The sequence below is a fragment of the Aptenodytes patagonicus genome, chromosome 12 (genome assembly GCF_965638725.1).
Source record: "Aptenodytes patagonicus chromosome 12, bAptPat1.pri.cur, whole genome shotgun sequence".
NCBI classification, from domain to species: domain Eukaryota; kingdom Metazoa; phylum Chordata; class Aves; order Sphenisciformes; family Spheniscidae; genus Aptenodytes; species Aptenodytes patagonicus.
Window position 1 is genome coordinate 2,134,474 of NC_134960.1, and position 25,042 is coordinate 2,159,515.

The 25,042-nt window shown below is 38.5% G+C and overlaps 1 protein-coding gene across 2 annotated transcripts; it reads right to left on the reverse strand.

Annotated features, from left to right (window-relative positions):
* Positions 1 to 24,437, reverse strand: RAD50 (RAD50 double strand break repair protein). Of its 2 annotated transcripts, none has more exons than XM_076349628.1 (26): positions 24,397 to 24,437; positions 23,149 to 23,328; positions 22,669 to 22,752; positions 22,276 to 22,427; positions 21,478 to 21,663; positions 21,129 to 21,333; positions 20,504 to 20,632; positions 19,572 to 19,737; positions 18,506 to 18,699; positions 17,712 to 17,918; positions 16,643 to 16,825; positions 16,280 to 16,437; positions 15,215 to 15,390; positions 14,274 to 14,511; positions 12,677 to 12,866; positions 11,642 to 11,768; positions 11,214 to 11,407; positions 10,788 to 10,898; positions 10,150 to 10,242; positions 9,956 to 10,069; positions 9,026 to 9,153; positions 7,976 to 8,200; positions 3,891 to 3,976; positions 3,300 to 3,442; positions 822 to 955; positions 1 to 477 (listed from the first exon to the last, which is right to left on the reverse strand). In XM_076349628.1, the coding sequence occupies exons 2-26, from the start codon at positions 23,275 to 23,277 to the stop codon at positions 291 to 293; spliced, it is 3,939 nt and encodes a 1,312-aa protein (XP_076205743.1). In that variant the 5' UTR covers positions 23,278 to 23,328; positions 24,397 to 24,437; the 3' UTR covers positions 1 to 290. The 2 variants fall into 2 exon arrangements, 1 of the variants encoding a protein (XP_076205743.1); XR_012996322.1 differs by having other exon boundaries at positions 400 to 477; positions 822 to 918.
* Between the last annotated feature and the right edge of the window lie 605 nt (positions 24,438 to 25,042).

Consider the following 25,042-nt stretch of genomic DNA (forward strand, 5'->3'; position numbering starts at 1 on the left):
TACACAAAGAACATCACAACTTTATTTTCACTTTTAAAGCATAAAATACATCTAAAAGTTAACTGCACTGTATCCATTTAAATTCTTCCAAAGCATGGTGACTCAAACCCAGGCACAGAAACACGTAGAAAGATATGAAGTTTAAAAGTCTAATAGCTTCAAACTAGCTAAAATTGTTACAAATCTTCAGTAGTATATGATATGAAGGAACTATATTTGCAGATGCCTTCATTTAAGCTCTATCAAGTTAGGCAGCTAAGCCAATCTATAATATGCAATTACTTGAAATTCTAATGAACATATGAGCCCAGGGAGCTGACACTGCATTTCATGATCTCAGAGCACTGGTCAATATTCTTCTTTATCCTGTAGAACGTTTCGACGTACTCAGAACGGCCCAGAAGTTCAACAAAATCTTCATCGTGAGTTATCACCAGAAGCTGAAAGTTACGCTGTTGTGAGCGGCTTTTTATTATCCTACAAAGAGATATTATTTAGTGTATGTTTACCTAAATCACATTCTAGTTTTATAGAACTTGTAAATACATAGTACAAAAATATTTAACTATTGATAACGAATGACATGAACTGTCAAGCAATCTAATGCAGATTAGCAACTCTTTGTACCCACACTAAAAAAATCCCAAATTTAAGAAATATTTTTCTTCTTCCAGATAAAGGATAGGGAATCTAAAACTTTGCCTGTATATTTGCAGATGCCAACAAAGATATGCCAGCTTAAAATATAATTCACTTCTGCCAACTACTATTAACATTTGAAAAATATCCATCTTTAAGCTTCACAAGAGCAGATCACTTACTCCACCAGGGCATGTGCAAGAGACTCTATGTTTTCTCGATCAAGATTGGTAGTAGGCTCATCTAGTGCCAATATGCCACAGTTGAGACAGAATGTTTCTGCTAGAGCAAGACGAATAATAAGAGAAGCAAGCACCTAAGGAAAAAAACACACCACCAAAATCTCACTCTTTGAAGTGTGTTTATAGAGGAACTACACGTAACATGCTATTTTTAATGCCATTACAAACCATAACTAAAGTTTACATAACAACGTGCTGATAGTTCACAAAATGACAATAACTAATTAGTTACTGAAAAACTACGTTAAAACTTAAAGTTTGAATTGAAAGATCCATTCTACAAAGTACTGTTGGAAAAATATCAGAGAAGTCAAATACTCAAAATTCAGGAGATACTGGAACTGAGGATTCCAATCCGAGGTAAAGATGCTACAACATTAGCCCTACACTCTGTTCAAGCCCCACCCTACTGCAGCAGGGATGCTGGAAATCTGTACGCATATCGCTAAGTTTGAGTTACTGAACTCCTGACTACTTACTAAAACTGAAGACAGTAGGATTTACCACCTTACATGTTAGTTTTGTACTAACATGCCTAATCATATTATTACTAGATCTCCTGAACTCATGAAAATGACAGAACACTCGATGGAAACTGTGCTACGAAAAATACTTTCCAATTATCACGACTGCTGGCATCACAGTTCACGATCAAAGAATTCTCAGAATATAAGCTAAGAAACTGTGAACAAGTTTCACTCTCATTTACATAGGACTCTAACGTAACATCCTAGACTACTTTAGGAGAGGACACATTTTTTGCCTATACTGCTGTTTGATAAGTTTTGGATTTCCCCCAAAATTAGTATGGAATTTTCAAAACCAAGTATGCATCTACACTCAGGTGGGAATTAATTTGACAGCATTTTTCATATTCAAGCAGCAATACAATATTCATCTTCTCATGAAAGATCTTTCATGATTCTATTGCTGTATGCACTTAAAAATAGTGTATCATTTTGTTCCATTCCTTGATTTAATTTTCTACTACTGTCTGTACCATCTGGTCATGGAAAAGGCCTGGCTGCCAATTAAACTCTGCTGGAGTAAGCAACACAGTGGGAACTGCTACTCTGGAGGTAAGGAAGTAGGCAGTTTTTTTACTTCAGGTAATGGCAATTCTTCCTCAAGATCAAAGAGATCTAAATCTGTTGCCATCATAGCCCTTTCAGCTACTGCAGAGGAAAGGGAGCCAGAAAGCTCCAGCTCCCACTGCAGAAGAGGAAGGAGAATGTATTTCCCTCATACAATTGCAGTGTCCTCAGGCTAGGCTGTCACTGGCACCTTGCACAGAGAGCCTTAAGTGTCGGGGAGAGCTCTCCAGGTCTTCTATTTACAGTGCAGCAGGCACGAAGGATGGGCAGAAAGTGTTCCAGCAGGGAAGAAATAAGAGCAGCCCTGGCTGCATTTTTGTCCCTTTCTACTATGTCTGCATTTAGGAAGATCACTTGTTCTGGTGGCAATGGTTCATCTAAGGAAGAAGCAGAGTTCCCTGCTGTAATACTGCAGATAGCTTTGGCTGCCCAAGCTGTATAACCAATACACCAAGTGTCCAATGGCTACAAGTATTTTTTTTCCCCATACTTAAAAAAAAAAAAAAAAATCAGTACAGATGGTGATTTTGGAGGCAGATGAACAAGGCTGGTTCTTTTCTCTTGCTGAGGAGCATTAGATGCTGTCATAACATAACAGACAGGTGGGAACAACAACTCTCAAGCCCCAATATGTGAAAGAGGTGTGGTTAACTATGATGAACCTCTGACCACTGGTACTGTCAAGGCAGGTGTGGTATCAGGCCACTTGGCCAGTGTGCGTCATTAAAGTACTGAGACAGCTGAATGGCCAGACTGCAGAGCTGATAGCTGACACAGACAGGACAGAATGAATGCAATGCCTGAAAGTATGGCACGGTATGATATTTGGTGACACGAACTGAAAGGTTATATTCAGCAGCAGGGGAGAGTAGCATAACTTGGAGAAAAAGAGGTCTTATCATACTTAGAGGTAGACGCAGCTGTGAAAAGACGACCAAGGGCCAGCCCTCAGGAAGGAAAAAGTATGGGAGCAAGTCAATAGACCTAAAGCTATGGGAATCTTAGCGGTAACTAGCAAGAGAGACTGGGAGGATTTGAACTTGAGGAGAGAGGGAAGTTGAACCCTTCACTCCTGCAGGGACTCGGACCAGTGCCCAATTGAAACAATGGATTTTGGCACCCCAAAATAGGGTTCAGATGTTCAGAATCATTTATGGCATACTGTCAACAAAATCCAGATACAGTGAAGGAAAGTTGTACAGAATTGTAAATTAGAGTTGGAGCCACCTGTTCTTCACGGTCACTTCAGAACGTGTTACTTTCTTGCATTCACCTGAGTCAGTTTTCAGAATCCTCTTCACTGCGTAATAAAAAATGCTATTACCTTTTGCCCGGCACTACATCTTCCTCGCATATCCAGTGCTGTATCTCCCTTTATCATTACTACTCTATAATTGTAACTTCTTCTTTTATCAGAGGCTGAGACATTCTCATCTGCATCAGAACGAATTTCTATATATTCAATATCTGAAAATGGAAAGGAGACAGTTTTTACCTTATCAAAAATCTTATATAATAAGATAATAATCCTATATTTTTATATAGGATTAAACAGAGCTGAGAGGTATAATATGCAGTAACCATCAAAAATTCTCTTCAGAACTCCCACTAATAGATACGTCTTTGAAATTAATTTTTCCAAAATTGAAGGGATGAACTCATGCAGTTCCCCTGTCTCAAGGAAACCGTAACTTTGGAAAACACAGAAAAGGGAAAATTACCTCTATTTACCCTGTAACTAACTACATAATGTGTAACAGAGGAGATTATAATGGTGACCAACAGATGTAGCCTTTAGAACGGTGCCAACTATTTTCAGATCCTGGATTTTCAGTATCTTGAACAAACACTTTTCAGTATGCAGTGCTCAATATCAAATGGATATGTATGGGCAAAACTACAAAAAATTGCATACCTTGTCCTCTGTAGGTGCTTCGCCAGAGGTCACGAATTATTTTGTTGATTTCTTCCATCTTCATGCTGTGAAATGTCATTATTGCTCTAAAGAACAACAACAAAACGTGGCAAATTGTTATAGATGCAGCCATGGACTGCTATGGACTACAGGAGCTTTAAGGAAGGCAGCAGCTCCCTTTCCATTCCCTAAACACTTTTACTAAAAATGTAACAAGTACTAGTTCATTTTGAATGCATAATTATCTAAAGATTAAACGCACTCTATTGTGTAAATAATTCTACTCTCACAAACAGCTCAGTCTCAAGAAGTAGGAAAGTAATGAAGACAAAAAGATTTGCAGTCAGTCACTCAACGGAGAGCAAGTTTACCTGACTTTTTAAGAGATTTATAATTTATGTGAGGTATATTTTCAGACTGACACCAAGAAGACGAATCTGATGTTAAGTCTTCCAAAACAACAGTAGTGTTACTCATTGGCACAGTCCCCCAACAGTGCAAATAACTGGATCTCAGTAGGAAAGGAGAGTCTGTGAAGCTTCCTCAGAGCAAAGAATTCTGCATCGAGAATATAATTTATAATTATCCAAACAAATGTTATGACTAGAGCTACCTTTCTCTGCAGCAGCAAGAGTAACAAAGGATGTCATTAATAATTTTCAATTTAATTTCCCCAGTTAATATAGCAACATGACTTCAGTTCAATAATAGACGATTCCTTACGAAAGCATTCAAGAAAGGACAGGATGCTGCACTTCTAACTTGGCTTTTTAAAGAAAAAGTGCTCTGTAATGAAAAAAATGCTTGCTCCATTTATGCCAATGTCTTCTTTCAAAAAAATATGGTGGAAATAAAATACACTTCTGAAATGGACTTTTACATATACTTTTCCTACCTCCCCTCTTACAGGAATTATTTCCACCTGTTCTGGGGAATACTGAAGTATCAACTCTAATAGGATTTATTAAGTCTGAAGAAAGAAGAAAGTATTTTCAACTATTTACTTAATTAAACCAAAGAATACATTCCTCATCAATATTTAGAATAGAATCATAGAGTCATTTAGGTTGGAAAAGACCTTTAAGATCGTCGAGTCCAACCGTTAACGTAGCACTGTCAAGCCCACCACTAAACCACGTCCCTTAGCGCCACATCTACGTGTCTTCTAAATACCTCTAGGGATGGCGACTCAACCGCTTCCCTGGGCAGCCTGTTCCAATGCTTGACAAGCCTTTCAGTGAAGAAATTTTTCCTAATATCCAACTTAAGCCTCCCCTGGCACAACTTGAGGCCATTTCCTCTTGTCCTATCGCTTGTTATGTGGGCAAAGAGACTGACCCCCACCTCTCTACAACCTCCTTTCAGGTAGTTGTAGAGAGCGATGAGGTCTCCCCTCAGCCTCCTTTTCTCCAGACTAAACAACCCCAGTTCCCTCAGCTGCTCTTCACAGGACTTGTTCTCTAGACCCTTCTTTGGACATGCTCCAGCACCTCGACGTCCTTCTTGTAGTGAGGGGCCCAAAACTGAACACAGTATTCGAGGTGCGGCCTCACCAGTGCCGAGTACAGGGGCACGATCACTTCCCTACTCCTGCTGGCCACACCATTTCTGATACAGGCCAGGATGCCATTGGCCTTCTTGGCCGCCTGGGCACACTGCCGGCTCATGTTCAGCCGCCTGTCGACCAGCACCCCCAGGTCCTTTTCCGACAGGCAGCTTTCCAGCCACTCTTCCCCCAGCCTGTAGCGTTGCATGGGGTTGTTGTGACCCAAGTGCAGGACTCAGCACTTGTGAACCTCATACAATTGGCCTCAGCCCGTCGATCCAGCCTGTCCAGGTCCCTCTGCAGAGCCTTTCTACCCTTCGAGCAGATCAATGCTCCCGCCCAACTTGTTGTCGTCTGCAAACTGACTGAGGGTGCACTCGATCCCCTCGTCCAGACCACTGATAAAGATATTAAACAGAACATCATAAATCTCTAAATATTGTCAATAAAAATCAACTGATAGCACAGAACACCCAAAATGCTGGTTTTCCTGGCTACAGATACAGCTATCAATCTCTGGCCATTAGAGTTAACATTTCGTCTCACCGATTTTTCAGACGATTACCAATAAGTGATGCTTATCTATTTTTCTTGAAATTACAAGACTGATTTCCTGTTTTGCCTTAAATAGAAACAATAGATCATTTGATAACATACAAAAAGATTCTGAATTCTAAAAGGGAAATTCTTGGAGTGCATTTCCATTTTAGCTGAAAGAGAAGAATCATACATGCTCTGAACAATTTAAATCTTCCCAAAATAAATTTTGGATTAGCTTACATTCTAATATTAAACACACTTATTTTATCATTAAAACTGCTTAAAACAGGGTTCCTCTAGACTATTGTGTTTAATAACCATTGAGACCGGTCTTCTCAACTCGGAAAGTTCTCATCTATTTAGTTTCTCTTCTTGACCATTATGCTGTACCCTCAACCACATTACTGCTCTTCTGCGCTCCTTTTTTCAGCACTACTAGACCCCTTTTAATGCAGGGGACTAAAATTCCATACTATATTCAAGACATGGGTGTATTGTGAATTTATACAGTGGCTAAAATGTTCCTCTTTCTTTCTCCTTTTTGTTCCTAATATTCAATTTATCTTTCTGTCACTGAGCACCAGTTTCATATTTCCTGAAACATGTCCACTGATTCCAAGATCCTTCCCCACTGTCCATCAAGTTGCAATAGCTCACTGCAATTCCATCATTATAATTGAACATACAGGGTTTTTTAGGGAATCATATGTTTTACTTTGTATTTGTTTACAAATTTTGAGATACTATTTTTCATCAGTCAGTCCAAGACTAGAAAACAAGCTTCCAGAGGAAGCAGAAACAATCAAAGTTTACTACACTTTCCATCAAACGCAAGACATGCTTCTTTTGATCTTGCCTTCTCTAATCTAAGCCCAAAACCACCCACACTGGAAAAGGGGAAAAAACACCTCTATATTGTAATATTCTTTAATGAAAACGCAATTGTTTACCTGAGAAGATGATCATGGGGAACAAGAAATCTACCTGGCATATCTTATTCATGTTAAGATACCACCAGAAGATGCTAAAACATACTGCTATAGAAATGAAAGTAGTATGAGAAACTCTGCAAGAAAGATCCAGGTTAATAATGAAGGATTTAAACACAGATTTCACCTTTCCCAAACTCGTACTGTCGAGTTTATGTATTTTGAGAGAACATGTGAGAGACTTTTAAGAAACATTCTCCCACTGTGTATCCTGTAATACTTTTCCTCTACTTCCCTCAAAAAAAAAAGACCCAAACAAACCCAAACCAAAATTACAGGAAGAAAGGAAAACCCTCAGCAATTTCGGGAGACACACTTACAAAAGCTTCCTAAAAGTGCTTTCAAGTGGGGAAAAAAGCTACAGAGGAATAGGGTCAGAGGAACAGCCTGCAGCTCCACTGGCTCTTCCACATATTTCCATATGAAAACCGAAGGTGAATGTGTTTATTGTCTGGACATTCTCTAACCACCGCAGGCAACACAGCAAAAGATTATGTCGCACCAAGAATTCAGCACAGAAGGCACAGGTGGGTGATGTGTTGGGTTCATTCACTATTATCTCTCAACTTGAATTGCTGCATTACAAATATGAGTCCTAACACGTACAACCGTACCTCAAAAAGGGTCCTACAGAGAATTGGGAATAAAATTAGAATGATCACTGGACTTATCTATGACTATATTAAACTCCAATTATTACCATCAGTGCATTAACTGTATGTATATTACATACATTAACTTACAAATTTCCTATATGCTTCCAATCCTGTGCTGTTTGTAGTATATTTTAATTAATTTACTTAAAAAGTTGTATCTTGTTATCTTAATATTTAAATGCCTGATTTTATACAGAGAAATAATTATATATCTCGAAGAATTATATCAATTTACTATCTCTAAGTTACCCCAGGAAGTCCGAAATCGAAAGCTGCTTTTGCATCAAGGTTATCAATAGTAATAAAGCCTAAAACATTTACCCTAAAGAATTACCCTCATATGACAATACTTACTTATCAAGAGCCTTATAATAAAGGTCCAGATCTTTGTTCACCAGCTCTGTTGTTCTCATAACAATCATCATCTCCCTGTATTTTTCCTCTGCATCTTTGAATTGTGACTCTCGAAGTTCCTTTTTAAACCGAACAATCTCTTCCTCAAATCCACGTTGTCGGCCAAGTGCAACATGATGGTTTCTTTTCAGAGATTCTATTTTCTCCTCTAAATGTTTTTGTTCACTGTGAAACCATAATTGATATACAAGTCTTTTGTATTTAGTGTTTCACAAGTTTTAAACTCAGAATTAGAACCCTGATTAATGTTAGACTAGCTCATTATATTGTATTTATGAAGTCTGTAACAGTTAAAATTACAGTACTAATGTCACTGAAATTAAGACATTATTGAAATAAAAATATGTTTAAATTTGTTACGAACATATTCAAATCACTATTCTGAGTGGGAGAAGCAAGTTATCAAGTTCGAATGCCAAAGTGCTATATGTAGAAACATAGAAAATAATCGATTTCATAGGTGGAATTAAATTAGGATACTGAGCAAAATAAGGTTAATTAATTGGGTAACCTTTAGAAAGCTAAATAAATGGTTCACACCTAAGAACCAGCATAGGGCTAATTCCTTTTTCAAAAGTGTTTATTATCTAAGCAATTAATATTAAACTACTGAAATAAATATAAAATTTGCTGCTGAGACCTAAGTGAACAGACTTAAAATGAACACTAAATATTCTTATCCAGAGACATGAATTATTTTTTAAATGTGGATTTAACAGTGGAAGTCATTAAAAAAATGGATTAGATTGGAACAGGTATATGCACATGTACACATATATGTACTGCTAGCTACAAGCACTATATAATTTCACTGAGTTATTTATGTTGTCGTCATGGGGATATTATGCAAACATGAGTTTGAAGGAGGAAGTGGTCTACGTGAATGGGGAGAAAGGTGGACCAGGAAACACACTAAAACAGAGAATATTACATTCAGATATTCAGTGAATTCTTGTGCAAAACATGTCATTCTGTTTTGAAGATGCTTACTTTTTCATTTGCGGGACTTTCATTTCTCCCATCTCCTTCACAAGGCTTTTTATATTGTTTTCAACTTCTTTTAGCTCTTCATTCCGTTTCCTCAAAGTAAGATTATCCTCTAGCCACCTTTCCTGTACCTATCTCCACAAAAAGCAAGAAGTTGTATGATGTTTCAGTATATTGATTCTCAATTACAAAATATGAGTTCTGCACAACTCTAAAACATGCTGCAAGCATAAAATAATTGACAACAATGAAAATTATCACAGTGAGAACTTATCTTGTGCTAGAAATAGGGTATAATGGAAATCAGCAGTATTATTTCATGTTTCAATCTGAAATAATACTTACAAGTATTTATTGTCACAGGCGAACACAAGAGCAAACATTAATCAGTGTTTCAAACGGGGCAAGTAATTTAGGATGAGATTTAACAAAGTCCCCCATCTCAGTTCTACAAGTTAGACAGTAAGTTGTGGGGTCGAATGGGGAAAGACATCTTTCCTATAAAGAATGTAAATCGTATTTGAAATAGATACACAAGAATTTAAAGTACATGCCAAAATCTGGAGTAACTAGCAACTTTTAGTACCTGCAATCAGAAACACCTTACAGCAGTCTTACTTCAGAAGGCAGGTATTCTCCACACAAAGACACTTTTGAAAATGCTATTATCTCAACAGACTTACCCCTTTTGGAAATACCACAAAATGATAGCTAGAGATAGAAGTTTTCCAAAATGCATCTACTTTTGCATATACAAATCTCACGACTTTTTTCAGCCTAATGCATGTATAGCAGCTATTCTGACTAACAACTGATTAAGTAAATCAGGAGGAGACAAACTTTGCACTACTACAGACCTAGACAGACTTAAACCAAAACCAGAAATTAATTCAACTGTGCAAAATACACTTTACTCTAAAACAATGCATCTACCTTTTGAGTGTCAATATCTTGTCGAATCATTTCCATCTCTTTACTTATCATTTCCTTCTGTTTCTCACAGGCAGCTAAGTGAGAATTTACGTCTTCAAGTTCAGACTCCTTTTGCTAAAGAAATAAAATGGTATATGATTTAAACACAAAAGTGCTTTTAATGTCAACTTTCTATTGACTATTTTTTAGGTTACCTTTTTATAGTCTTCTCTTCCTTCTTGTATATAGTTTTCAATTTCTTTCACGTACTTGCTTATATCTTTAACTTTCTCTTTTATGCCATTGATCTGCAGGGGAAAGATTTCAAATGAAATGCAGTCTTATGTCCAGGAACTGGTACGCTCTGTATCAAAGATTAGATACTGGGTAACACTATTGTCCAAGTACAATTCCTTATCATATCTCTCTTTAATTTACTAATAAAGCCTCCAGCTTTTGAAACCTAGATGCTCCTTATTACCATGAAAATGTTTTCCAAAGCAAATGGGCCACTTCACCTGCGTAAAACAGGTTTGTCTCTTGGCAAGGACAGGTTACAGTCATCCTTGCTATTTCTCTTAGATCTATTAGGAAGGGCTTTTAAAACCATCGGTCACTAAATATTGCCAAATGTCCCTGGAAGCCTTTTGACAAGACTGCTAAAGGTTAATTACAATTGAGTTCATCCCCTGACTTGGTTATGTTCCTTTTCTTCCCTAAAAGCTCCACCAATCTAAAGCATTCGCTAAAGTCACTGCTGTTTCCTAAAATCGAACTCATTACCATAGCTTCCATCCATGCCTGAAAACCAATATATAATTCTATCTCCCAGCTATGTCAAAAGCAAACAAACCTTCTCTTGTGTTTCTTTATTACTTGCAGTTCTTTTATTCACTAGATCCTCCTTCTCCTGCTGCAGTTTTTCTAAAGTTGCATCCAAAGGAAATACCTGTTCTTTTGCTTCCTGAAAAGTAGTCGGAGAAAGCCCTTTTTATTTTCTCATTCTGTTAAAGATCAACAATTTTTCAAGTGGTAAAAAAAAGTCACGTGGTTACTTCTTTCTTTTTTTTTTTTTTAAATGTGTATTGAAAAACAGATATGAAAACATGTATTAATAAAGTCCTGGAAATTCCCAAAGATATGCAATAGCAGCACAGGACAAACATTTAAAAATACATCTTATTTGCTAGGGTTACAGACCATGTTAAATATAACAAGATTATTATTTTTTTCCCAGGACAACAAAGCTAAGGGTTAAATAATTAAGAGTATTTCCTACCTTGATCTCTCTGCATAAGGACTGAACCTCAGTGGTTAATTCCACTGTTTGTTCCTCCAGTTGCCGACGACGCTGCATGCTGCTGGAAATCTGAAGTTTCTCTGCTTTAAGCTCATTAACTGCACTCTTTAGCTGCTGAATCTGATTTTGCTGGTCTTGCTTGAGTTTTTGATTTAACTCAATTTTACCAGTAACTGCAGATGAAAACAAACACAGAGGCCATCTGTTATTAAAAACATTTATTGTCTTCCTTAGGAAAATTTAACTCTAAATTAAGCTCGTATGACCCCCAAAAGCAAAACAACAAACTATTGGAATAGTTATTTCAGAATGTAAAATAAGTAAACTAAAGTTTAATTTTTTAATGGCAGCAAGTTTAGAACATTATTTTCAATATAAAAATGGAATACCAGTTTTGTATGACCTACCTGTGTCCCACAAATGTTTTTTCTCTTGTTTTTCTTGGCTTACTTGTAGAACAGTTCTACTTAAATCGACCCCTAGCAGCTTAGCCTCCTGCTGAGCAATTTTTCGTTCACCATCCCTAATATCAGTCTGAAAGTATGAGGAAAAGTACTATTATTATTGTATTAGTGTTTAACAATGTATTTTTTATCTTTGGCACACAAGAACAAGCTTGGGGCTTGAGGCACACATGACTCGAGACCTTCAAATTTATCTCCTCTGCTGGAGCAATATCACATCATTAGCAGTAAGGTTATGTCAGCCCACAGGCTGCTAGAAACTGGAATTCCTAATTGTGAGAGGAAATCAGTCAATATGGATGGATGGGTTTTTGACATCCCCAGGCGACCTCAGAAGTGTTACATGTGCTACCCGTCTCTGCGACAACAGAATTGTTTGAGCCTCAGGAGCTGCTGCCACCTCCCACCCGTGAAATGCTCTCAGTCCTCTGCCTGGCCCCAGGTTCTCTATACAATTGTTCCTCTTGTTCTCAGTCGAGCAAAGACTTTGTGTTGGTAATAAAGGCATGAAGACTGTTCAAAACAGTCTCCTACATCAGAATAATAAAAAGTGTAGGATATCAATTCCCCTTTCCCGTATATTCAGATGGCCCAGAACAAGGACGCATACGTGACAAGATTTCAGAAAGTACACAGAGAAGATGCTGAGAACATGCTGAACAATGACAGAAGCCTGACTATGAGGACTGAAAAACACTTTGGTGTACTTGTGTTTGTGCTCAAGTTCTGGATTACACCTCTTTTCCCCGTTACTATAGCACAGAATTGAACCAGCAACTCAAGGGACCCTGTGGTCCTCAAAAGCAAAAATCATTACATAAAACTTTTAAGTTTTGTTAGTACCCAGATCACCTATGTTATGCTGTCTTTTGAACTATTTTTACTTTGCTTGAAAAGTCTTAAGACCTCAAAGGTTTGTCGTATTATTGAATATTTAGATGCTAGCAAGTGAGTATCATTTTATATATGTTAGCATACCTGGTACCTTTCCATTAGTGTTATATCCTGTAAACGCGCCTTGGCACTTTCCTCCTTAGACAAAGCTGACCGCAAGACTGATTCCTGTTCTTCTATCTCACTCTTCAGGCCTGTTAAATCCCTGTTTGCATTCTGTATCTTGCTCCTCAAGTCTGGTATGTCTTTATCTTGGAGTTCAACTACAGTTCGCCTTAAATAAAATACAAATCCATAAAATCTCCTTTGTCAAAAACCAGCAGCATAAGTTCAAGACATTCAAGATCACAAAATCTGTGATATGATTTAATAGTGGAAGACTAAATTTAGCCAAAATAGTATTCCTTTAACCTTGCCCACGTCCGACTGAGCTTATGTTATATACCCAGCTAAGGTAACACATCCCTCATTTTAGACAGGTGAGATGAAACAAACAAGCAAATAAAATCTCTTTTGGTTTTTAATTTAATTACAGCAAGTGCTCATGAAAGGGTCTAAATCCACTGTACAAGAGTGCCCTCTTGTGAAGGAAAGGTCTACCCTCTAACATATATTCTCCAGATTCTCTCAGAAAAGCGGTCTGCAAATTTCTTGAGACTAGAGCCTCTTCACCCACTGGCAGGAAACCTACATACTCTTACTTCAAATGCCGTTCATATGCTAAGAAAAAAAAAAAAAAAGAGACTGACAAAACCTCTTTAGGGCTAGTGTTATTTGTTTATCTTTTGGAAGGAGGCAACAGGAAGAGAAAAGGGAAGCAGCAACAAAACAGCCTGTCTAGTATTTTCACAGCTTTAAAAATACAGACAAATTCAGCCTGGAAATTGGAAAATACTGTAGGCACCTTTTCTGAATTTGTTAATATTACCTACACTTTGTATTACCTTGCAAGTTCAAAGAAAAGAACAACATAAAAAGGTTTTTTAAATAACTAAAATAAAGGAATAAATTCAGGCCAATCTAATACGGGTTATCAGTATCAGAGTCAGAGAGGCATTCCCAAATGATGGAATTGCACATAACTGAACCTCAAGGAAACATAAATGGCATTGGGAATCCACTATAAAATCCAGAGATGCCTTTCTGGAACATCATAATTCATACAAAACTGCCAGCAACAAAAAGTATTGTTAAAGGAGATACAAATCAAGATATTATTAAAGGGTGTTTAATACAGGTTTACTTCCCATTCTGTCTAGACAAACTTCCACTTCAGCATTTTTAAGAAACATATTTAAGGTGACGTGGTATGAAAACATTTCATTAACAACAAAAAGAGCCTGTCCATTTTAAGTTACAATGATAAATAACACGGAGGGGAACTGTGCCTGTATAGTGTAAATAATCGGTAGAAAAGTAAGTACATAACCACGTTTTCTGCCTCATTCTCACGAGAGGCCCCAAAGGACCAGAAATACCAAAAATATAAAATAGTTTAATATTGAAGTCCAAATGAGCAGAGAACAAATGCTAGCAAAATATTTATCTCACCAATGAGATTTTTTTAATGAATTAACAAGCTCTAAAATAAAGCTTCCTCGATGTATACATAATTTTTAATAATCAAAAAACAAGCATTTGAAAGGAAACAGCCTGCAACAATATGGTTTAAATACTTTACCGAAGTGGTTTAAGACTCATCATTTCATCCCGTTTTTTCTCTTTTCTTTTAAGCTCAGACTCTGTTGACTTCAGTTTGTCTGGAGCAAGACGCAGCTTAGACTGCAGATCGCTAATTACATCTTGCAGTTCGGCCTCTGTTTGAAAAACTCTTTGACAAACTGGACAACATGACTGGTTCTCCTCTGTCAGTTGTGTAATGAACTGTGAATAAACTGCAGTGGCTCCAGCAAGCACAGCTGGTTTAAAAAGAAACAAAAGACTTCATGTAAAAACATAAACAGTGCATAATCAGATCTAAGCTAGATGTGTATTTACCATAAACGAGACAAAACTATAACCCACAAAATCACAAAGACAGGAAACTGAAATGGCCCTACGCGACCTGGTCTGAATTCAACGCTGCCCCTGCTTTCAGCAGGTCTCCCTAGATGACCTCCAGAAGTCCTCATCAACCTGAATTATTCTATGAGTCTCTTATTAAACCACGCTCATCCCTCTGTAATTAACAGTGGAAGCGAGTACTTCCTTCACAAATTCCTTTCTTTCAGTTAGTAGTAGGCCCTATGGGCCAAACCCACACCAAACGGCTGGTCCTGTACTTGTCTTCACACCTAGCAGATCCACGCACTCAAACATTTCCTTAGCTTTGAGAAGGTCATAATCTACATACGCAGCAAGCCAAAGCAGATACTTCATTTACACATGAGAAGAGAATTAACTTAAAGAATTAAAACAACTGATCCTGCTTAAGTGTAAAACAGAAATAGTAGTAAAGATAAGGAAAATTTGTTAAAAAATAGTAAGATTCAGTAATAATCTCCCTTAAGTCAGTTTCTGTGCTGGTTGTTTGTCCTGCACAAGCAACAGACTGCCTCAATATCTGTGGCTTACATTTAAAACAAGCTTTAGGGAAAAAGGTAGAGCTATAGATAAATTTACCTCGCTGTTTTGAACTTTTTTCAATTTCATCTTGAAGTTTGCTCAGATCACTGTCAAAATCTTGGCTTCCACAAACATCAAAAAGTTTTGCTTCATGAAGGGACAATTGCGCTTCTTTTCTTCTTAGCTCATTACTGACATAAGTTTTATGATATTCTACTGATGCCAGTCGTTTGCTGAAACATCAATGCATAAACTCTTATTACAAAAAAAAAAAAAGATTTCAAACTGCTTAAGCAAAGCCAGAAACATGGGAAGTTAATCTGAAATTGGTATTATGGAGCTGTTCACCAGTTCTTCTTTAATGATTTTTCAGGAAATCTATAGGGTCAACTTTTAATTAATCTACGTACAGCATAAAGTGTTTCATTTCAATTGTTTACTGATGAGAAACTCATTTCTAACGACAAAGCCATACAAAACTTTATAGAAAAATACAGTATCAACTTTTTTCCCCTACAGCAATTATTGTTTATGAGATATTATTGAACCCTCTTATGCAAAGAGTATTAGCATCCTTCTACTTGTCTTCCATACTTTTTAATTATGCAATATTCTTATACTTAAAATCTTGGGGTTTTTGTTTTGTGGAAATTTAACGTGTATCACTGCATAGCGTGCTGACGTTACCTACTCCTTCTAACAAATTGTTTTATATAATCAAAAGAAGTGAGGAACAGGTAATCACACATGAACTCGTGATACACTCACTAGCCATTCTGTGACTTACAAGAAAAATCAGAAGACCAGCAATTTCCACCCCCCAAGCACATTCATTCAGCTAGGATTAGTATAAACAATTAAGGATGTTACAGAACAATATTGTGCCATCTGCTTTCAGTGCTGCCTTTGACACACTACAAATGTTGTGGTTTTATTAACTAGCTCAAACTATATCAGCTGTATGTTACAAAAATTCTGCAGGATGCTTTCTTTGATTTTGCAGATACCTAAATAAACAATAATTAAAGTAACAAGTATGTTAAGCATATTAAACTTTCCTACATTTAAATTCATAATTACATAAATACTTATGGAGACATAATCAATTAAATTAATACTTACTTAAGGTCAGCAAGATTATCCCTTGTCTGATTAATCTTTCTATTTTTAACATGAAGCCAGTCTTCAAGTTGGTTTTTATTCGGAAAGTATCCCAACAGTGATGTCAGTTCATCAGAATGTCTTGATTTTACTTTTCTAATCTGCTCTTCTTTGTCTGCCTGGGGAAATGAAGCATTTTAAATTAATTTTTTCATACCTTCAAGTTTATGCCACTCAATGCATTCATGAAGTTAATGGCTTCTATGAAGTCAGACAGAAGCTTTACATATAATTGTTGATAAACACCTGGAAAAATACACAAATCTTGAAGGGACTGTATTAATTTCATGTCCCTCTCTTATGAGATGATGACAGAAAAATTACTTTGTCTTTCTTCAGCATCTCCATCTGGGTAATTGTCATGGTATGTAGATTCAACTGCTCCATCTCTTGATCCAACTTCCTAAGAGCTGTGTCCAGGTTTATCTTCTCCTTTTGCAGAGTTTGTACTTCCAGTTCAAGTGTTTCTACATTGCTGTTCTTCTCAGCCTTCTCCAGCTCATGCTCCTAAACAAAAAATAAAAGCCCAGAAGACTTAAATAATTACACTAATCAATGAAGTTCTAACTAAAGGCAACAGAAGAAAGCTCTTAAGCTGCCCAGCAGCAGTATCATTAGCTGTTACAGGAATGACACTTACAAAATTTGTAAAGAATACATGAAAAAGGGCAAAGGCCGTGATGTTGGCATGGGGAAAGTAAAGCAGATACTGGATGTGCTGTTCTGAAATGTAGTACTGCACCAAGCTGCTCATGCTTTTACCATAAGCCATGACCACGATTTAACTGCAGGAAGCTCATTCATATTTAGTTTGATTCTCTGTATTTTAGCATCTACGGTACATTAAATCTGGAATTATGCTAGTGAGGAGGCTAGAAGAAACACCGTCAAGCACTGAATTCATATCGTAATGAACAAACGTAAAATACCTGGCTACAAAGGCATAACCTGCTGTTGACTGGGACATAAAACGCTTGTAACTTCGTAACACTTCATCGGATAAAATGCTTAAAACCAACTAGCCCATCTCACAGACGAGTTATCTGGAAAAATGTAGGTAGTGTAGCACTTTAGGTCGTATTTTTCTGGCCCAATAATTTAAGACTGACTAATCTTATGATGTCACCAGCTGTGGCTATTACACTATTTATAACTCACCAAGCAGAAGCAGTATATTCTACGCATGCACTGTACAAAAACAAAGTAGTGAATAGTCCCTGTCCCAAAGGGCACACCATCTAAACAGACAAAGCATAGAGAGGGTATTAAAAGGGCAAAAATGCAGCAGATGGAGTAAACATCAAGGGGGTTTTTTGTTTGTTTTTTTTTTAAATGATAAAGCCAAAAGTTTTTACTTCAAACTTCGAAAAATTTTTCAATTACATTAACTTACTGTCTTGACAATCTCCTGATCCAGCTCCAGAATTCTGTCTGAAAACCCCTCCAACTGCTGCAATTCATATCTTACGTTCTTCAGCTCAACTTGTTTCTTATTTTGAATGTCTGATTTCAGGTCAACGGTTCTTTCTAATCCAGTTTTCTTGTCTCTTATTTCATCTATCTGTTTTTGTTTCATTGCTTCTTTTCGTGCAAATTCTCTCTGAAAGAAATCAGCAATATTATACTCATTATTTTTTTCATAGGAAAACCACTTTTAAAAACACTTCTTCACACTAGCTTGCAAATATTCACCACTGTAATACAAGACATTGAAATACTTAGATAACTAGAACTTGTCAAAAATTTTCTGCTGAAATGTTTTGATAGGAAAATGCAGATGCATCATACTGGTAGTGTTCTGCAAGAGCAACTCCATTTTGAAGATGACTTCAACAAAAAGTTGCTTATTTTTAAACCAGTTGCCCACTGTAATGTTTCCTCAGGCTTTTTAAGCTTGTCAGTGATCCACCTGCGTGAGAGGGCTGCTGAGAAAAACCTATCTGAAGAACTGCCTGTTCAATAGCTTTGGCAATTCGGATCACTTGACGACCACTCTTAGTTCCAAAACTAATTTCCATGGAAAGATTCAGGCAACCCATAACAAAGAATTCTAGAAGAAAAAAAATGGCTTCACTTCTCCCCTGCCAACATTCTTCCTCTTCCTCCCAGCACCATGAAGACACATATGAATCAGTAACACACTAATAACCAATACTAACTACACTACTAAAACAACAAAATTCTTACCATCAAATGATTTGCAGCTTCTGTATCTCTTTCCTGTCTCTCCTTCAACAACCTGTGAAAACTGGTGATGTGCCTTTCATTAAAAGGTGCTCGCTCAAAACCATCTAATTCCAGCTGCGCTGCCAGAGACTGAATTAATGAATCCCTCATTGTGATGTGTTCTTGGTGACGATCTGCTTGCAGTTGAAGACGACCTTCACAAAAAGAAAACGTGACATAAACGCTTAAAAACTGAGGCAGAAGATACATTTAGGATTCAAAGTAAGTTGCAACTATTTTCTTAAAGTCTTTGAAACGGAAGTATTTTTAAACAACACAAAAAGCTCCAGAGTAAAAACAAGCTTTAGAGATTGCTATTTCAGGTAGCTAAATTTTTATTAATTAAATAAAACAAGAACTTAAAAGAAAGCCTCTTAAAACACTAAAAATATTATTCTGATAAATATAAACAAAGAAAGCCCAAACATATTTTATGTAAGCATGTACTTTGTGTCTCAACTACTACAGCTTTACTGAAATTCCCATCGTCCATCTAAAAGAGAATACACGATATATGAAAGAATATTATCCTAAAGCCCTCTGACTAGTCCCCAGCCCCCACCTGAGACACTAAGAATGCCAAGCATTCAGCTTTCACGTTTTTCTCAGTTAAAACACACTTACACCATCACATCTGGTTAGCAGGCATTTTCATCACCTAAAGAAAGCACAAGCTCAGCCAGTGAAAACAACTGTGTTGTAAACGGCTAGGCTGCCATTGATCTATGCCACCATAAATTATCTATTTGGAATATTTTTATAAAGAATGGTCCATTTAAGAACAAAGGTACTACACGTTGTAATTATAGCCCAAAACAACAACTGCACATTAGAAACTCCAGAAGAACGCTAAGACCTGTCCACCTGTGAGAGTCTCATACCATACTGTGCAGCTGACCCCAAACTCATACACATTTTAGGGGTTTTGTCCAGTTCAAATTCCTTCAATTCTTACCAGTAGTTCCATTTCAGATCTTAGTGACATTAAAAAAAATAAATACAAGGTTATAGATTAAGTCTAAAATACCTCGTTCAACAAGTAGTTCTGATTTCTCACTGGTAAATCTCTGGCACTCTTTAGCGGCTCTATCTAATTCACGCTTACAGTCTGATAATCTCTTCTCCTTCTCCTTCACTGTTCTCTGGTGGTTCTGATATATATCCTTTAGTTGTTCATCTGTTCCTTGAAAAACCTGTACACCAAATATAATACAGAATAAAGCTAGCTTTTTAACTAAATTTTTAAGCCAATTAATGATGTTTTAAAAAAGTATAGTTTTTACCATAACAGAATTCAAGAAATAAGGCATAAACACCCCCCCCACAGAATTTCTATATTAAGACATATATTAAGAAAAATTAAATATGCTACAAACAAGACTGGAAAATCTGTTTTTCCTAGGCTGATAAAACAAATGAATCTAAATCTTTACCACCAAGGAATTTCTTGCAATTTTTCAAAATAGTCTTAAATGCCTTGTCACAATCACAACAGAAGACTGACAATTATTTCTTATTTTAAGAGAAAGAAACAAAAAGTCTCCAGGGAGATGAATAATATTAACGTCAGGAGCCATCCCATACTGGTCAAAACAAGTGCTGGCTATCATCAACATACAGTGAGAGGCAGGTATTTCCAAGTTACACACCGCAGGGCATTGTTCCCAGTAATTTTCACTTTAATGAAAACTTTTGTCAGCATTTGCCTCCCTGGCAAGCCAGTCTATGGTGAAGGGAAAAGTTACAAAAAGCAATTTAACCCAAATTACACAGAAACTAATACAGCTTTATTGAGCCATATTTGCAGTATCTGATAATATCAAGTGAGCTACGTGGGCTATGAAAATGTTTTTCACCAACGTCTGATGCATAATAAAATATATACTTAGTTCACTGGGTAGCAAAAGACAGACTGATTCTTCAGCAGAAAGGATGGCAGCATGGAATTTAAAAGGCAACCTTTTCCATCTTCTGTTGCAAATCTTGATTATCTTTCTCCATCTGCCTCGTCCTGCTCTCCAGGGCTTTTACATCGTTGTCTAGCCTCATTACTTTTATGAGATTCTGTTCAACTGCTGCCAGAGAACTCTGCGAAGGAAAGAATGCTGTAAGTAAAATATCTCACCAGGTTATGAATTCCATAATCAACTGTTCTAAATGATATAGTTAATCTAAGTGTAAAACCTTCAGCTTTATAAAGTATTTTTTAAAAATAGGGGGGTTTAAGTTTTAGTTTAGTTTTTGTTTCAGTTACAGTTTATGATAGTTTTTAGTTACCAGCTAAATTTGAGAAAGAGCGATTTTAAATTAAGCTACAAAAAAACAATGCCGCTACAGGAATTTCACAAACTACGTCCTTAAACCTCCAATGACTGTTTACAGATTAGACCAGCATCTGCCAGGTTTGCTGAGGTATGCTTGATGCTGCTTCAGAGCAAAGTATTAGATAACACAAAATAAAAGTGTAAGATTTTAATCAAGAAATTTGTCCAGCTTTCACATTTCTCTGTGTTCTTTAGTACTTATGTATTATTTTGTATTAAAGTCTATATTAAAGTCTTAATGTAATTGTCACGCAAATTACCTTTAGAGGATCAAGTTGACTCTCAATAGATTTTACATTCTCCTTAGAAGCAGCCAGTTGAGCCTCTCTCTTGGTAAGATGATCCTGGATTTCCTGTGCTTTTTCTTTGTTCTGTTTTAGGTATTTCAGTTCCGTCTGACAGTCTTTTACTTTCATACTTTGTTTCAGTCGTACCTGACGGAGAGTTTCGAGTGCTTTAATATACCTTTAAAAAGAACAAAATTTCAGATCCTATTGGCAATACAGCAGTACTGATGTATGAAACAATGCCTCAGACATTTTCATCAACACCTACGTTATTAGAGAAGACATGTCTTAGTTCTTATTTAATTACAGTAAAGAGAAAAACCTTGTTGCTGAAAAGATCTCATCAAATTTTTGTTTCAGGGCCTTCCCTTCACTTAATGGCCAGTTAGATTCTTCTTGGTGGCAGAAAATGACATTGTTGATCACCGATTTGGAAACACCAAGGGCGCTGATCATCTCTCGATCAATTTCTGCACACTTGGAACTCAGACTGACCTTCTCGCCATGCCTATGTAGCACAGATAAAGAAAATCCCCAAAGAAGTTACTAGCAAATTCTTTTAAGAGTAAACTGCATTTTAAACAGTACAATCTCATTGTAACGTACCAATTCAAAAACTTAACGAGTAACAATTTTTAAGCATATAATTACCATGTTCAACATACGCATTTAACACTGTCAATATTTGTGGTCAAGACTATTACGCATTTCAAAACCATGCAGAACCACCAGAGGGAGCAAAAACGATCTTGAATGAAGTGACGTGAATACACTTCTTAAATAGCTAAACACCGGCCAACAAGGATCTGAAACTGAAAATGGTGCTAAAGGAAGTAAAGCCTACATACTCCACACAATGCTACTTTCAAACCATATCATTATTAATAAAATTTTCAAATAAATGCAAGTTAATAGATATAAGTAGTTCTTAAAGTAGCAGCTATCGATTGTAGGATTTCTGAATCAACTAATAGATAAAAGTGATGAAACTACATTGCTTTAATCTAAGAGCACTGGTAGCTACTTCAAGGAATACATTATCAAGTTTTCTCTTGTCTTATACATAAAAATATACAAAACCCAAACCGATCTTCATGCTAAAGTAAGAAAAAAAACTTACTTTGTTCTAGTAATGACACCTTCAAGTGTTTTAAATTCCATTTTCTTGCCTTTCTGGGTACAGACCATGGATCGCTGGACAGCTACGAGCTCTCCGTTTACATCTCGAAACTGTAATCGAATCTGAGCTCTAACATCTGTTTCATTGGCAACCTTTAGTAGAAACAAAAAAACTGAATAAGGGAAATTCTTCTCAACATCCAAATGAATACGTGCCTTCCCACCTGCGGGTAATGTTCTGATCTCTCCCAGCTCTTCGTTTTTCCTGAAACAATACAGTCAGCTCACGTCTGCCTAGAACTTGAGCATCTCTGTTTTCATCACAACACTGAGCGCAGTTAAGTATTTCACTTAGGAGTAAACACACATTAAATCTAGTCACTATGATTTTTACCTTGGGATCGTGAACAAATGAGTTTCCTTTGGTGCCAGGAGGAAAATCTCCAGTGGAGATATATTTAAGACATTCGATGATAGTCTAAGAAAACAGAAGTAGGTATATAGTTATAGTGGCAATTTAGAGTAAACAAGATGGACTACAGGCAAAAACACAGTAACAGTCCAAATATTTACAAATGAGTTAAATATGCGAGGAGAGAGAAATAAGAAGTAACATTTTATTTTTTGAGTATCATAAGAATATGGTACTTTGCAAAATCGGCTTTAATCAGTTTCCTATGAAGAATATCAACCGGTGCTCTGCAAAATCCAGGCATGAAAGCAGATCTCTAATAAAGCTAAACAACACAATATTTACAGTAAACAGCAAGATTTTTGCAATATTATTAATACTTTTCTGTAGAGATCATCATTCATATTTTGAGGCCTTTCAGAGCTATTTACAGTGCAAAACCCAACATGTAGCAAGTCTTACCGTTTTTCCTGCACCATTTGGTCCCACCAAAATAGTTAACGGATTAAAGAAAGTGATAATTTGTTTGTCTTTATCCTCTACCCCAAAACTCCTCACTCCGAGGATACTCATTTTCTCAATCTTCGACATTTCTGCAGGACTACTTCTCTTCCAAAGTCAGAAGTGTAAACGTTATAAATCCTGCAAAATAAAGCTTCGTGAAAAATCTACAAGGCAAAAATTACAGCATATCACTGAAAGCTGACAACGCATCTATACAAGCACAAAACATTATGAACATCTTTAAAAACACAGCCAAGGCTCTTCAGTTATGGCTCAAGGTACAGAGCATACAAAGGCAAAACTCTCACTTATTTTAAGCTGAGAAGCTAATGAACTCCAAGTTAAGAGAACTGCCATACTACTTATCATTAAGTCAAAAACAATGGCCAAAAATAACCCTTGAAGTGTATGAGAAACGTGCTTTATTCCACATCACAAAATCCACGCGTGCGCTTTCAGAATGCCCCGAACAGGACAGAGGCACCAATATTTTCTCCCTTTAGAAATCCACTGTCGTACTGCACCACCCAACGCTGTGGGAGCTTCCCTACCGCCCGTTCCTCACAGGGCCGCATTCAAATTCGTTCGGGACTTCCAGCGCTACCTCTGTCCCGATGCGAGGGGGAAGAGGAGCAGGCGGCTTTACAGGCCAGGGCAGGCAGGGCCCGCGGGCCCGCGCACGGCTGGGAGCTGCCCCTGCCTCAGGGATGGGGTAACTGATGGAGGCAACTCCTACCCCGAGGCCCGTTACTGACCCCCGGTGAACACGTCCATTTCAAGCGTATATACGTGTGTATTTCAGCTGTTTCATATGGCCGAAAGAGCGTCGCTCAGTCCGCTCCCACTCTCCCCTCACGGCCGTCCCCCCCTGCCCTCCCCCGGGCACGGCCGAGCCCAGGCGCCTCCCGGGCCCCCCGAGGCGCCTCAGGGGAGGCCCAGCGAGGCTCGGCCCCGCCAGGCCACCGCTGCGGTTGGAGGCGGGCGGCAGCCGTGGGGGCAGCGGGCGGCAAAGGGCATTTCCTGGAGAAACCCCACTGCCGGGGCAGAGGTGGGCAGCGGGAGTTTCCCACCCGGAGCCCCGCGCTGCAAGCGGGGGTGGACATTTTCCAGGGAGAGGCGATGGCACCGCCGCGGCGGAGGCGGCCGCGGCCCTTCCCACAGCCCCCCGAGCCCGCCAACCTCCCCGCTCACCCAGCCCCGCTTTACCTCCGCTCGCCGCCGCGGTCCCGCGCGCCCCGGCAGCCACCGCGGCCGCCGCCGCCACGCCCCGGCAATGGCGGGCCCCGCCCGGCCGCCCGCCCCGGCCCGGGCTCGCTACCGCCCCCTCCCGCCGAGCCCGGCCGCCCGCAGCTGCGGGCAGGGGCTGCGCGGCCGTCCCGCGGAGGGGTCCGGCCAGGTCGCCTCCCCCGGTCCCCCGCCCGCTCTGCTTCGCCTCTCCGTTTCTGCCACAGGCCGTGTGGGGCGAGGGGGGAAAAGGGGGCAACGATGAGGAAAGCCCGCTCCAGCTCTTCCCCACGGCCCCTCTCCTCTCCCCCAGCCCCTCCAGTCATCCCCAAACTCTCCCGCCTGCCCTGTCCTGGGGATCCCCGGTGGCGCCCAGTGATTCCCCCCCCACCCCACCCGCTGAGGAGCCGTTAGCACTTTTATTAAAAACACAAAACAATTGTAAAATAGTAATTTCAGAGGTTTTTTAATGATGTTTCCAGCCTGCTGCCGTGGCTCGGTGCCCCTGCAGTGCCGGTACAGCGGCTACGGCGGTGGAAAACTCCAGCTGGCCCCAGCTCCGGCCCTCCCCGTCAGAGCAGACGGGTCGCCTGTTGGAAGGCAAAGCTTCCAGCCCCGTCATCAAGCG